Source organism: Panthera leo, chromosome C2 (genome assembly GCF_018350215.1).
Source record: "Panthera leo isolate Ple1 chromosome C2, P.leo_Ple1_pat1.1, whole genome shotgun sequence".
In the NCBI taxonomy this organism is placed as follows: Eukaryota; Metazoa; Chordata; class Mammalia; order Carnivora; family Felidae; genus Panthera; species Panthera leo.
In genome coordinates, this window is record NC_056687.1 from 1,967,326 (window position 1) to 1,982,751 (window position 15,426).

At 52.5% G+C, this 15,426-nt stretch overlaps 2 protein-coding genes across 2 annotated transcripts; one reads left to right on the plus strand and one right to left on the minus strand.

The window, feature by feature from the left end:
- Positions 1–611: 611 nt before the first annotated feature.
- LOC122198576 (keratin-associated protein 10-5-like) lies at positions 612–1,916 on the minus strand. The gene is made up of 2 exons (XM_042903278.1): positions 1,599–1,916; positions 612–1,388 (listed from the first exon to the last, which is right to left on the minus strand). Exons 1-2 carry the CDS (start codon positions 1,914–1,916, stop codon positions 612–614), a joined length of 1,095 nt encoding a protein of 364 aa, XP_042759212.1.
- A 4,227-nt stretch (positions 1,917–6,143) lies between these two features.
- LOC122198575 (keratin-associated protein 10-12-like) lies at positions 6,144–7,328 on the plus strand. The gene is made up of 2 exons (XM_042903277.1): positions 6,144–7,074; positions 7,129–7,328. Exons 1-2 carry the CDS (start codon positions 6,159–6,161, stop codon positions 7,326–7,328), a joined length of 1,116 nt encoding a protein of 371 aa, XP_042759211.1. The 5' UTR covers positions 6,144–6,158.
- Positions 7,329–15,426: the final 8,098 nt, after the last annotated feature.

Genomic DNA, 15,426 nt, shown 5'->3' on the forward strand with positions numbered 1-15,426 from the left:
CTGTGAGCAGGCTTAAGGGCGGCCGTGCCGGGCCTGCGGTGCTAACTCCCAACTACACAGGGCCCGTGGCATCCAGAGGCACCGCCTGGACCGCCGAAGGCCAGGAACACGCGGGCCTGGGGAAAACCACAGACCACGCTCGTGGGGGATGTCAGGCAGGGGTCTTTGTTGGAAAGCACAGAAATGCATCCTGGTTAAGTTGATAAAGAAAAGAATTTATTGGAGGAACCGATAGCTCGCGGGATGAGGGACGATAAAGAAACCAGCTCGGGAATCAGTGGGGGAGCAGGGGCCACACAGGGTCCAGGGGTGACGCTGCGGATACTGTATCTTCTCTCCCTCCACTCCACATACGGTCTGAAGGCTGCGGGAAGCCCGGCTGGGGTCACTGCCAACCCAGGCTGAGGAGGCAGGGCACGCTGATTTGGGAAGTCAGCACTTGAGCAAATGACTGAGCTGTTTGTAGGAGGACGGATGCAAAATGGGGTTGGTGACCGGTGTCCACTGCAGGGACCCGGGAAAGGGGACCTGACACCTGTCTCGGTGCTTTGTAAAGAACCCACAGTGTGTGGAGGAGCTCTCGAGATTCAGGATGCCCTTAAAAAGATCGCTCAGCGGCAACACTCCTGGCCCGAGGCAGGGGTGCAGCAGGCAGGGCGGGGGCACACAGGGCGGCAGAGCAGGGACACGCAGGAGGCCGGGCGGCAGCAGGAGGAGGCAGGGGCGCAGCAGGCAGGCCTGCACACGGGGCGGCAGAGCAGGGACACGCAGGAGGCCGGGCGGCAGCAGCTGGGCCGGCAGGGGGAGGCAGGGGTGCAGCAGGAGGAGGCAGGGGCACAGCAGGCAGGGCGAGGGCACACAGGGCGGCAGAGCAGGGACACGCAGGAGGAGGGTCTGCAGCAGGGGCTGGGCTGGCAGCAGGAGGGGGCTGAGCAGGGGGAGTCCTCGCAGCACACAGGGGTGCAGCAGACAGGCTTGCAGCACACAGGGGTGCAGCAGTCTTCCTGGCAGGGGGAGGAGGTGCAGCAGGACGGCTGGCAACATGAAGAGGTTGTGCAGGGGGAGTCCTCGCAGCACACAGGGGTGCAGGAGAAGAGCTTGCAGCAGACAGGGGTGCAGCAGACAGGCTTGCACACGGGGCGGCAGAGCAAGGACACGCAGGAGGAGGGTCTGCAGCAGGGGCTGGGCTGGCAGCAGGAGGGGGCTGAGCAGGGGGAGTCCTCGCAGCACACAGGGGTGCAGCAGACGGGCTTGCAGCAGACAGGGGTGCAGCAGACGGGCTTGCAGCAGTCTTCCTGGCAGGGGGAGGAGGTGCAGCAGGATGGCTGGCAGCATGAAGAGGTTGTGCAGGGGGAGTCCTCACAGCAGACAGGGGTGCAGCACACGGGCTTGCAGCACACAGGGGTGCAGCAGTCTCCCTGGCAGGGGGAGGAGGTGCAGCAGGACGGCTGGCAGCATGAAGAGGTTGTGCAGGGGGAGTCCTCACAGCAGACAGGTGTGCAGCAGACGGGCTTGCAGCACACAGGGGTGCAGCAGACGGGCTTGCAGCACACAGGGGTGCAGCAGACGGGCTTGCAGCATGCAGGGGTGCAGCAGACGGGCTTGCAGCACACAGGGGTGCAGCAGACGGGCTTGCAGCACGCAGGGGTGCAGCAGACGGGCTTGCAGCACACAGGGGTGCAGCAGACGGGCTTGCAGCACGCAGGGGTGCAGCAGTCTCCCCGGCAGGGGGAGGAGGGGCCGCACAGGAGGGTCAGGCAGGGGGCCGGGGCGCGGCACGGGGGCTCGCAGCAGCTCTCTGGGCAGTCGTCCACCTGCCAGGGGGAGTCGGGGCAGGAGTCCGAGGCCCCGGGCAGGCAGACGCGGCTGCCATAGCTCAGGTCGCTGGAGCAGACGGACAGGGTGGACGCGGCCATGGCGGGGGCGGCGGGGCTGCAGGAGGGTGTGTGGGTGTGGGTGTGAGTGTGTGTGTGTGTGTGAGTGTGTGAGGAGTTCCGGCTGTCTGTCGGCTTTTATACTCCCGGCTGCGTGTTGTCCCAGCCGACGGCTCACACGCCTCCTTCCTTGTTGGTGTTTGCAGCCCAGGGGACTCTCATTAGTTCCAGGTTTATGTTTGGTTCCATGAGATGTTGCTTAGCTATAAAACTCCTCGTACATTTTTGAGTCTGTTGACGCACCTGAGCATCCAGAACGTGCGTTGAGCGAGAAAAGGTGTGAGTGTGCAAATACCATGTTCTGTGGCTGTGTTAGAAATCCAGATATTCTAATTCCTTCCGCCCTTTTGAAGCACGTGGATGGGTTTTGCGCTCACGGGGGGGGATCCGCTTGTCAGGGTGGCACAGCTTCCAGAGTGCCAGGCTAGAGGAACCAGGGTCGACGGGGGTGTGTGGCCAGAACTTTCCTGGTCATGACCCCCCGGAACTCTGTGTGGTGCCTGAGGGCACTGGTGCAGGTGGCAGGCAGGGAAAGGTGGGACAGTCAGGTGTCCTTGGGTGGCCGTGCATGCCCCTGTCCTCTGCCCGAGCACTCACTGAGGCCGGAGATGCCATCTGTCCGTGGCCTTCTGATTCCCACTTGGATTTACCCCAGACGCTGTGAAGCATGAGTACAAACGGACCCCCTGTTTTCTCCCTGAAGAAGGCGTAGCCTCAGCTGAGCCTCTGTATGGAAAACAGTGACTGCTTTTGCGCTGATCACATCCTGTTGATTTTCTTGATTGTGAACTGAAAAATGCCTCGGGTGACTGCAGCCAGGAACGTCACGCAAGCCCCTTCCTTTCTTCTGCAGATGCTATCCAAGTGGCCACCACGTGCTTTGGGGGTCCTCTGCTGGATGAGTTTCCATCCTCTCCGGCCCTGGAACCTTCCAAGCATGAGTTTATTCACTGTGGAGCCACGGCCTCCCCACCGTGTGCTGGAAATGTGGGCTAGCACCAGAATGAAACCTGCACTGGGCCCTGCTGGCCCGGCACAGGGAGCCTTGTGGGCCAAGGAGGCAGGCTCTCGGTGCCCTGTGATACCAGAGAGAAGCCGACTCAGCAGCAGGGCAGGAGAGGCACCCCGGTGGGAGGGCCTGTGACGCCCCCGCCCCGGGAAGTCCCTGGGCTCAAATTCTCACCTTTCCCTTCCGCCCTTCTCTTTCCAGCAATGGTTCTTACCCCGGTGAGAGGGGTTCATGACAGTCCAGGAAGGGGTTGTGAGAATGCAGTTAAACTGCGGGCCGAGTCGTCTTTCTGTATGTCTCGAGCTATAAAAATAGGGTAGAGTCGAGCCTGGCATCCTGTGCTCAGGCCCCTCTGGAGCTACAGGAACTGATCCATAAGCTGGATGCGCGTGGCCGAGCAAGGGGCGGGGGGGTGTTTGCCTTCCAATACGCTCCTGCCGAGGACAGCATAAAATACAAAAACGTCTGCGTAAAGCCTTTGAAGGCTGCTGATGAGACTCAGCATTGAGAGTCAACAGGTGGAGATGGGGTGACTTCCGAGAGGCGAGCTGGCGTCTCTGAATGGCTTTTCCTGAGGTACCACTGATGAATCTTGGTGTGGGGTTCGAGGGGAAGTAACTAGCACATAGAGAGGCCGGCAGAGCTTCTAGAAACCTAGGGGGGGTGGACAGAACTGTGGCAGCAGAGGCAGCACGGACTCTAGGGGACAAGCCTAGATCAGTGGCAGGCACCAGGGGGAGCCCCAAAGCTGCCGGTTAAATGTCCAGGCATGTGGCATGCTTTCATGCCATGCGGGAAAGATGCTGAGGAAGCCAGCAGAAAGCCAGGACAGCCTGAGCAGAGCCTTTACAGCCTCAACCAAGGAGGCAACGACTCTGATGACTGGCCAAGGCGGAGTGGCTCTGGGTGGACCCCTGGACAGCTAAATCCCAGGAGCAGCCTCACGTCAGTGAGTCCCTTGCCCCCACTCAGGCCACCAGCCAGAGCGAGAGGTGAAACTCTTCGGAAGGAGACAAACTCATCCACAGCTGCCAGAATTTTTCATAGACGATGTCAAACATTCAATCAAGAATTACAGTCATGCCAACAGAAAAAACAGATGATAGAAACAAACCTGAGATGACAGGGGTGGAGTCCTCGGACAGAGACTTGCAAAACAATGGTGGTGAATGTGCTCAGGGAAACGGGTGTGACACCGTAAAACTGAAACACACATGAAGAGACAAGTAGACATTCTAGACTGAAGAGAACAGGAGCGGCGCTCTTAGGTGGGTGTTGCGGTAGCACGGGTGGCGGAAGGGCCAGACAGCGGGAATGGAACAGTGGGGCGGCGTGTTTAAGGGCAAAGGAAAGGGCTGCACAAGTGGAATATTGCTCCCCAAGAGCGCCACCCAGAGGTGAAGGTGCCCCAAAACATCGCCAGACCAACAGAAATGGAGCACGGGCCACACCGGAAGATCCACTTTAAAGTAACTCCCAAGGGAGGGTTTCGGGTAGGACGGCGAAGGACAGAAATGCAGGAAGGTTGAAGAGAGCCTGGAAGGGTAAACAGACGCACAGTTGAAGTGACAAATGGCCCACGTTTCCATTCACAACGTTACAATGTGTATTATATTTACAATTTCCCGTGGGCTCTAAACTGTAAGTGGAAATGAAACCATGCATCATGAGACAGACGAGGCCCTTAGGCTGTTGCTCTGGAAGCGGCCCAAGCGCCCAGGTCCCTCAGACTTGAATATCCCAGGAAGGTACGCTGTGGCCTCTGGGGCAGCCGCCGAGACAATCCCCAAACCGCGTGAACTAGTATTGAGTGAAAGACGGGAGATAAGTGATAAAAAATACCCAAAGCAGTCAGGAAATGAGTTTTAAATTTTTTTCAATGTGTATTTATTTTTTGAGAGAGAGAGAGAGAGACAGAGCATGAGCGGGGGAGGGGCAGAGAGAGAGGGAGACACGGAATCTGAAGCAGGCTCCAGGCTCTAAGCCATCAGCACAGAGCCCGACGCGGGGCCCGAACTCACAAACCGCGAGATCATGACCTGAGCCAAAGTCGGACGCTCAACCGACTGAGCTACCCAGGCACCCCAAGAAATGATTTTTAAAAGGAACATAAAAATTTGAGAGAAATAGAAGACATGCACTCAGATAGTAGACATAAACCCAATTATCAATAATGAAATTAAATGTAAAGTATTAAACAGTTCGATTTGCAAATAAGGACCGTTAGTCTGCATGGAAATCACGAAAAACCTGTGTGCTGAATCCAAGAGCTAGATCCTAAATATAAGGGCACGAGAATGATGGAAGGGCAAAGATGGGAAAGAATACAAGTCAATACACAGGACAGTGTGAAGTTCTACGCAGCTGCAAACTAGAAAGAGAAATCGTTACATATTCACGGGAGCTGCACGTTGTATTAAGTTATGAAAAAGCCAAGTGGGTAGAACACAATACAGTCTGTATTTTGCAAACGGGTACACACAAATCCATCCTATGCGTATGTACACATGTAGAGAGAGAAGAGATGTAGAGAGAGGATGGGTGGATAGAGTCAATCTCATCGTTCATGGATTCTTTATTTGTGGTTCACCTACTCGCGAAAATTTACTCGTAACCCCAAATCACTGCTTGTGACGTGTGCACGGTCACGCGAGGACATGTGCAGAAAGCCCCGACCTTGAGATGCCACCACACACCCCCGGCTGACGTGGAACGAGGTGGCGCCTGCCTTCCGGTTTCAGCCCCCAGATGTGAGCGTGTCCTTTCCACCGTGTTGTGACCTCTAGCGCCTAATCCCCAGGGGAAGAGGCGCTTGAACCACAGAGAAACCCCCGAACGCGGTCCTCCCGCCAAGTGAGCACTGCCCTGGGGCTGCCCCAGCTGGTGCCCCCAGGACGGTTTCAACACACTTACCCGACACCCTCCACCCCTGCTTGGAGACCCAGGGCTGGGGCCTTGTCCATCCCACTCCCGCTCCCCTGGGACACAATGGGACCCGCTCTGAGTCAGAGGCTCTGGGAGATTTACGAGCTGCGGACAACATCCAGGCAAATAAACATCCCTAATGCAGCCTGGGAGCCAGAACTAGAGGCTGTGGGGCCTGGGACACAAGAGCCAGGAGGGTATAAAAGCCGTCAGCCTAAGGCACCTCACACACTCTCACACACACTCACACACCCACACCCACTCCCTCCTGCAGCCCCACCGCCCCCGCCATGGCCGCGTCCACCCTGTCCGTCTGCTCCAGCGACCTGAGCTATGGCAGCCGCGTCTGCCTGCCCGGGGCCTCGGACTCCTGCCCCGACTCCCCCTGGCAGGTGGACGACTGCCCAGAGAGCTGCTGCGAGCCCCCGTGCCGCGCCCCGGCCCCCTGCCTGACCCTCCTGTGCGGCCCCTCCTCCCCCTGCCGGGGAGACTGCTGCACCCCTGCGTGCTGCAAGCCCGTCTGCTGCACCCCTGCGTGCTGCAAGCCCGTCTGCTGCACCCCTGTGTGCTGCAAGCCCGTGTGCTGCACCCCTGTGTGCTGCAAGCCCGTCTGCTGCACCCCTGTGTGCTGCAAGCCCGTCTGCTGCACCCCTGTCTGCTGTGAGGACTCCCCCTGCACAACCTCTTCATGCTGCCAGCCATCCTGCTGCACCTCCTCCCCCTGCCAGGAAGACTGCTGCACCCCTGCGTGCTGCAAGCCCGTGTGCTGCACCCCTGTGTGCTGCAAGCCCGTGTGCTGCACCCCTGTCTGCTGCAAGCCTGTCTGCTGCACCCCTGTGTGCTGCAAGCCCGTCTGCTGCACCCCTGTCTGCTGTGAGGACTCCCCCTGCACAACCTCTTCATGCTGCCAGCCGTCCTGCTGCACCTCCTCCCCCTGCGAGGAAGACTGCTGCACCCCTGCGTGCTGCAAGCCCGTGTGCTGCACCCCTGTCTGCTGCAAGCCTGTGTGCTGCACCCCTGTGTGCTGCAAGCCCGTGTGCTGCACCCCTGTGTGCTGCAAGCCCGTCTGCTGCACCCCTGTGTGCTGCGAGGACTCCCCCTGCTCAGCCCCCTCCTGCTGCCAGCCCAGCCCCTGCTGCAGACCCTCCTCCTGCGTGTCCCTGCTCTGTCGCCCCGTGTGCAGGCCCGCCTGCTGCACCCCTGTCTGCTGCAAGCCCGTCTGCTGCACCCCTGTCTGCTGCGAGGACTCCCCCTGCTCAGCCCCCTTCTGCTGCCAGCCCAGCCCCTGCTGCAGACCCTCCTCCTGTGTGTCCCTGCTCTGCCGCCCCGTGTGCAGGCCAGCCTGCTGTGCCCCTGCCTCCGCCCGCTGCCGCCCAGCCTCCTGCGTGTCCCTGCTCTGCCGCCCCGCGTGCGCCCGCCCTGCCTGCTTCGGCCCCGCCTCGGGCCAGTCCTGCTGCTGATGGGCACGTCCCCCCAGGGCCAGCTGGGCTCAGGTCCCACCTGGTGACTGTGGTCCTCCCGGCCACCCCTCAGTTAGTCCTGACCTGTGTTAGGTGGCTGCCCCCACCCAGGACGGGGTCCCCCATGTGTCCATTCTCCTGACCTGACCTTGACCTCCTGCCTCCCAGGAATGCTGACCCCGTGGCTTCCCGGGACTTCTGCTCCCAGGAGGCACCTGCACCTGTTCTGGGTCACCTGTCCTTCCCTCCTCCTTTCTCTGCTCAGGTCACTTGACCTCGACTCCTAACCTGTCAGTACCTCCTTGGGTACCCCAATAAACTCACTTTGCCAGCTGATCTGCTTCCTTTCATGTGACCCTCATGGGGGTGCGGGGACCCCGGGGTTTGGCCCAGACACGGTCTCTTCCAGCCACAAACATTTCTAGGAACGAGGGACTGAGCAGTCCCAGAGGCGGGCCTACCTCGTGTGGGCAGGGCCACGGGTGGGACTCACGCCCTGGCCCAGGAAGCTCCGTGCCGGTGGGCCCGGTGCCCAGGGCTTCCCAGGCTGGTCACCTGCCCACGGGTCGTGGCCTGGCCCGTTTCCACCCACTGCCCCATCCGGGCAAACCGGGCCCAGACAAGCAGGCCTGGGGGCTCCAGGCTCACAGCCTCTACGGGCCTGGGGTCGCCCTGTGGTCCTCCCGCGGGCTCTACCCATTTAGCAGAAAGGTGACGGAGCGGGGCAGGCGGTGCTCCAGCCTCTCATGGAAATCGACTAGGTTTGAAACAAAGTATGAGGGTGGGTGGCAGGACCCCCAGGCGGTCCCGGGCCAGACTCTGGGGCCACCATCTGGTAGGCTGGGCTCCGCCCAGGGGGCTATGAGGGACACGGAGTCATGGTGCTGGGCCCTCCCTGTGAACTGAGGACCCCGTCAGGCCACGATGTACCGAGTGCTGTAGGTGACAGTCCGCTCTGACCTCTGGGTGACATTGGCCGCATGTGAGGGCACCTGCTGACAAGGGCGGGGATATGCAGGAAGTCACCCACCAGGGTTCCAGAGCTGTTGCAAACCCAGGACCGGCGTCCCCTGCTGGTGAAGGATCAGACGGACTTCCACGCTTCCTGAACCCCCCACGGGGACTGGGTGTCGGCCCCCTGCCCCCGCGCTGCTTCCTCTCCCCGCGGCTGTGGCCATGGCCAGAACCCACAAAGGGAGCCGCTGCTGTCCCCAGGACCTCAGTCTCCTTCCCTGAAACCCTGCCACCTTCCACCCCATGCCTCATGCCCCGCCTGCTGCATTTTCCTTGCCCAAACCCTTCTCCCTCCCCACTTACCAGTGTTTTGCTAATACTTCCATTAAAATTGCCTTTTTGAGGCGCAATTTACATGTAATCAGATGCACCCTATTTCATTGTTCAGTTTGATGAGTTTTGAGAAAGGTCTTCATCTTGCAGCCTCCACTTGTGTCAAGATTTCCCTCCAAAGGTTTCTTTGTGTCCCTTCCCAGCCACCACCGCTGGCCACAGCCGGGCACCACTGCTCTGCTGTGTTACTGAAGGAGTGCCTTGAAAAGAGGCAACACTGTGCGTGCCCGGGGTCTGGCTTCCTTTACTTGTCCCTTTGTTGTGGATACTCGCAGCGAATTCCTTTTTAATTGCAGGGTCATGTTTTATTGAATGGATCCGTCACAGTTGTTTGTTTGCCCATCGAGGTACATTCGGGGTGTTTATGATTATGGATGATCCCACTGCAAACACCTGGACTCTGTGTGCTCTCACCTCTCTTGGGTCAATACCTAAGGGTGGGCGTACTGGGTCCGTGGCAAGGGCAGTGGGCACAGTGATATTTGCATCTCCTGCTGACGGATCTGTGGGGGGTAGGTCAGTGGCTCACCTGCCTCTTTCCCATTCGGCGAAGCATCTGTTCAAATCCTCTGCCCGTTTTCCATAATTGGATTGTTCGAGTTCTTATTCACTGTTCAACTTAAAAATTTTTAAAAATGCTTATTTATTCTTTTTTGAGAGAGAGAGAGACAGAGTGCGAGTGGGGGAGGAGGGAGAGGGAAGGAGAGACAATCTGAAGCAAGCTCGTGCACTGTCAGCAGAAAGCCCAACGCGGGTCTGGAACTCACGAACTGAGAGATCATGACCTGAGCTGAAGTCAGACGCTTGTCTGACTGAATCGCCCAGGTGACCCTTATTAATTGTTAAGTGTTCTTTATGTATTCCAGGTACCATGCATTTGTCATACGTGTGTATTGCAAATTCCTCCACCTGTGGCTAGACTTTTCATGTTCTTGACCGTGCTTTTGGAGAGGCTGGCATCTTTAATTCTGATGAAATTCAATGAATTCCCTTTCTTCGGTGGTGCTGAGGAATCTTTGTCTACACGCAGGGTCACGCCGGTTTTGTCCTGTGCATACTTCTAAGATACTCCGTGGCTTTAACTTTTATGTCAAGTTCTATAATCCCTTTCTAGTTAATTTTTGAATGTGCTGTTGGTTGGCGAGCATCATTTGTCGAGAGGATTATCCTTTCGCCATTGAAGTATCCTTGCCAAAAATTCCATTGACCGTGTGTACGTGTGCGTCTATTTCTGGACGCTGTTCTCTCATCTTCTTCTGCATTTGTCCTTGCACCAACAACACGTGTCTCCATCAATGGCGCTTCAAATTAAGTCTTGAATTCCAGCACTTAGTCGACCAATTCCTCTTTCCTTTTTCAAAATTGGTTGGCTATCCTAGGTCCGTTACATTTCTGTGTTGATTTTAGAATATATTTTAGAATCAGCTCATTGCTTTCTAAGGAAGAACTTGCTGGGATTTTTATTGGAATTGCATTAAACTTGTAGGTGAATTTGGAAGGAAGTGATATTGTAACAAAACCAAGTCTTTCAGTTTATAAACATAGTATATATTTCCAGTCACTTAGGATGACCTTTTTCCACAATATTTTGTCATTTTTTAGTAGATAGATGTTGTACATATGTTAAGTTTCTCTATTACTTCACTTTGCAATGTTTTAGATAATGGTTTATTTATTACATTTCCAAGTATTCATTGCTAACATGTAGAAATTTAATTAATTTGTGTGTATTTACCTTGTATCCTGTAACCTTGGTAACTACACTTATGAATTCTAATAGCTTTTTTGTATATTCCTTAGGACTGGGCTTGGTATTTTCTTTGTGGGAAGGATCTTAATTATAATTTAGTTACTTCAACTGATAGAGGGCTATTTTGTTTTTCTGTATCTTCTTGTATTCGTATTTATAATTTATATCTCTCCAGTTATTTGTCCATTTCACCTCAGTTGTTGAATGTATCAGCATAAAATTGCCTTCTTCTTTTATTGTTCTTTTTAAAAATTTTAATGTTTATTTATTTTTGAGAGAGAGAGAGATACACACAGAGCATGAGCAGGGGAGGGGCAGAGAGAGAGAGAGACACAGAATCCGAAGCAGGCTCCAGGCTCTGAGCTGTCAGCACAGAGTCTGACGTGGAGCTCGAACTCATGAACCGCAAGATCATGACCTGAGCTGAAGTTGGACGCTCAACCGACTGAGCCACCCAGGCACCCCTTTTATCATTCTTTTAGTGGCTATAGAATCTCTAGTGATAACCCTTTCTTTATTCCTGATATTGTTAATTTATTTCCTTTTCTTTCTTTCTTTTCTTTTTCTTGACTGGTCAAGGTAGAAGTTTACCAATTTTGGTGATCTTTCAAAAAATTAGACTTAGGTTTATTAATTTCGTCTCTTGTTTGTCCATTTTCTATTTGGTAGATTTCTACACTTCTCAATTATTTCCTTCCCTCTACTTATTTTGGGTTCAAATTGTGCTTCTTTTGTAGCTTCTTAAAGTAGAAGCTTAGATAATTGATTATAGGCCTTCCTTATTTTCTAATATAAATAAAGCCTACATATTTCCTTCTATATATTGTGTGAGTTGCATTCCATAAAGCTTATTTTTATTTTATTTAAAATATTTCCAATTTTTCCATTGTGATTTCTTCTTTGACTCATAGACTATTTTGAAGTTTGTTATTTAATAGCCAAATATTTTTCAGTTTTCCAGATATCTTTCTGTTCATGATTTCTGATTTTGTTGTGGTCAAACAGCATTCTCGGTATGATTTCAATCCTATTAAATATACTAAGACTTGTTTTATGGCCCAGCATACGATTTATTTTGGTGAATGTTCTATATACACTTGAAAAAATGTGAACTCTACTGTTGTTGGATGGAATAAATGTCAACAAGGTCATGTTAGTATATATTGTTTCTCAAGTTTTCCATATATCTCTCAATTTCATCAAATTTGGAAGAGTTATTTGGCCATTATCTCTTTAAATATTTTTTGTCTCCCACCTCCTGAACTTTTTCTCAGGTACTCCAATTATACGTATGTTAGACCACTTAATATTGTTCCTCAGATCACTGAGGCTCTGTTAATTTAATTTTTTTTTCTTACTGTCTTTTGTTTTGGGTAATTTCTCTGATTATGTCTTTTAGGTCAGTAATCCTTATACTGAGTGTAAACTCATCCTTTAAATTTTTTTATTGTTAATATTATGTTTTCCAGCTCTTGGAGCTCCATTCAGTTCTCTTTTGTACCTTACATTTCTCTCCTCATTGTGTTCATTTTTTCCTTGAAATCCTCGAACATATTTACCGTAGTTGTTTTTACTACCTTGTCTGCTAATTCCATCAACTGTTATTTCTGGGTTTATTTCTAGAAACTGTTTTGTCTCTTGATTATGAGTTAGATTTTCCTCTTCTTAATGTTTCTAGCAATTTTTATTGGTTTCTGGATTTCAGTTAAATAATGTTCTCATACTGTTGACTGTCGTACTTTGTTTCCTTCTTTTAAGGAGTGCTGGGCTTTGTTCTGTCTGGCAGTTACCACCTGTGGGAAGGCTTGATGATTGTGATGCTTCTGTGCTTGTTTCTACATTTTGTTACGGCTGATCTAGAGAGGCTTTTATTCTCAGGCAGGTTTAGCACAACTATCATGTGATTTCTGGGATCTGTACTGAATGTCTCTGGTACTCAATGAGGTCTCTCCACTCTGGTTGTTTGGAACTCCGGTGTCTCTCAGCCTTGCATAAACTCTGGGAATTGTTCACCTTTGAGCTCCATGGTTATTACTGTCCAGCCTCATGGGGTTCTGAGCTCTGAATGGATGGCTTGGTATCGACAGTGGTCTCAGGGGGTTCCCATGGAGCATTTTGCTATATATTTGCCTCTTCTCCTGTGTCTGCCCTCATAAATTCCCGGTGCCTCAGCCTCCTTGACCCTGATTTCCCTCTCTTCAGCTCGACAAAACACATTGCTGATAGCATTCCCTTCTGTGTACTGTGGCCTAGAGACTCTCTTGGCCCTTGAGCCTGGGCAATCGTAGGGTTCACCCCCTCTGCTTTTCTTCTCCCAGGGATCTGCACTGTCAGTTGTCCAATGTCTAAAAATGGTTTTCTTGTATCCTTTGTCCCATCTTCTACTTATTTAAGGTGGGAGGACAAGTCAGGTCCATCGTGACCCAAACCAAAGCCCCACTCCTTGTTTTTGAGACTTCTGTTTCTTTTCTAGACAATCCCTTGCTTTCCTCTTTAACTGCTCAAGATCTTCCCTGACTCTGAAACTGAGTCTGCCTTTTTCACTCTGGGAAATGCTCCAGCTAGACTCAATTCCAAACTGACACATACCTGCTGCCCAGAACTGGAGCATGCAACCAACAGTCTCCCTGTAGAACTCTTATAATGGGTGCCGGAGCCTCAGCCTAACTTTTCTGAGGCTCTGAGCTCCATGAGAAACATCAACAACCCCACATCCCAACCAAGGTTCAGTGGAGTCCTGTTTGCACATACCCCATGGTAAGTATATCAAGCCCCAATTGAGGGCCCCATGTGTGGAAGCAAAATCCAGATTCACAGCTAAGAATTTTGTGGGTAAGAGTGGTCAAGGGAGGTGCTTGGACTTTCATCCTGGCATTGCTGATGGTTTCTAGTGAGTAAATGAACAGAGGGCATTTCTGGGGAGAAATGGGACATGTGTAAAGAGTCTGAAGCCAGTCTGAGAGGCAGAAGCGTGTGCTTAGTTATGGGCCTTACAAATTCTCCAGGTTAAATATATTCAATCAGACTGCTCTGTAAGGGTCTAAAACAGGCTAAGGAAGTGCTTCACCTGGTGATAATGAATTTCACAGATCAGGGTCCATTCAAGGGCGTGGGAACATTAGGTCTTTGTTCTAGTCTCTGAGGATGCAGACAGGGGCATCCCAAAGGTGCTGGTCTCTGTGCCTAGTGAGAAGCACCAGTTATTCAAGGGGGTAGATATGACCTCTAGTCACGGTCTTTGTCTCTTGAGTCATCAACATTTGTATTGTCGCTAAGTTAGAAATTGAAACAATATCTCTTAGTGAATGAAAGACCAATGAAGAGAGTTTTGTTTTTTGTAAACGAATTCTTCATGAGATGAGGCCCCACCCAAATGGCCAATGGAAATGGGTAACAGCATCGGATATCTTGGTGAGGTTTGCTCCCTGCCTAGCAAATTACTTTCTGCACTCAGAGTTGACTTCGGTAAGCACACTGATTGCCTTGATCACGAATGGCCATCTCTGCTGGGCCACAGCAGGGGAGCAGCACTTTATTTTAAAGAAGACTCTCCCCCAGAATTCTCAATCTTTGGATGATCTTTACTCTCTTGTCCCATGTATTACAGTTGGCACACTGAGCTGGTGGCTGAAAACCTGTGTGATGAACATTCTCATCCATCCTGGAACCAGGCTTTCGACATGGCGGGTACTCTGGAATCCTGGACAATCTCTGCCTCTTCTGCGGTCGAGTTGTAGGCAACTCTCAGACACCTTCACTTAAAATCCTTCTTGATTTTATAATCATTGGAAGAGAATCAGTACTTCCTGCAAGGACTGCAACACATCAGTCTTCCAAACATAATTTTTAAAACACTGCTAAAATACCCAGAAATCATGACAGTGTCTTTATGTTCTGACCAATCCACCTGTGCCCCACACATTCAGTGATCAGAATGTGCTTGCCCTTTGCCATTATTACCAGTCCTTGTAAATATCGTAGGCATGAGTCCTATTAATCTGACCATGGGGAGGACGCGAAAGCCCAGAGAGGGTGAGGAAAATATCTCTGCTCACACAGGATGTAAGCAACAGATTACACCCCTCGGCGGCGATATCAGTGGGGCATGTGAGAGGATTTCAGGCAATACAGAGATGAAAACCCCTAATGCGAGTGTGTGCCAGGTTCTCTGGTTTTCTCTTCACACCCTCCTGGCTTGTGCTGTCCTAGCAGCAGGCTCCCCACACCCTCCCACCCTGGGTGCCAAGATTTTTGAATGTTGGTTCCTTGCAGAACCAGCCACAGCTGTTTTCCTTCCAGAGGTCCTTGCTCCGTTCACAGAACTCAGGAAATTGGCTTGGGAGTCTTTCCCTGTGTTTAGTTCGAGAAAGAAAACTTGGGGGTGGAGTGTGGTTTCTTGTTGTTTTAGCAGGGGTCACCGGGGGCCAAGGTAGAATCCCTGTGTGTTGGGTGCTGGGTCCTAGGTCCTGGTCTGGGGCGAGTGCTTCCGCAGAGTGCCCTGCTGGCTGAGCACAGTCACGTGCCTCTGTGCTTGGCAGGTTATTTGGTTTCTAAATAGCGATGAGTCATGGTTTGTATGTGGCGCTCAGTCGGTCACAGTAACGAAGCACCACAGACCGTGGCTTAAACAACAGATTCGTTCTCTCACCGTTTGGAGGCTGGGGGTCTGAGATCAAGGATCGGCAGGGTTGATTCTTCCTGAGGCCACGAGGGAGAACCTGTCCCGTGCTTTCCCAGCTTCTGGTGTTCGCTGGCAATCTGGGCGTTCCTCGGCTTGTAGAAGCATCTCCCGATTTCTGCCTGCATCTGCACACGGCACCCTCCCTGGGTGCCTGTCTGCATCCACATTCGCTCATTTTACAAGGATACCAGGTCGTATTGGATTAGGATCCCTCTCCCCCAATGACCTCAATGTATCTTGATCCTCTACGAAGACCGCCTTTCCAACTAAGGTCACATCTGCGGGTACCGGAAGTTAGGGCTTCAGCACCCTCCTGGGGA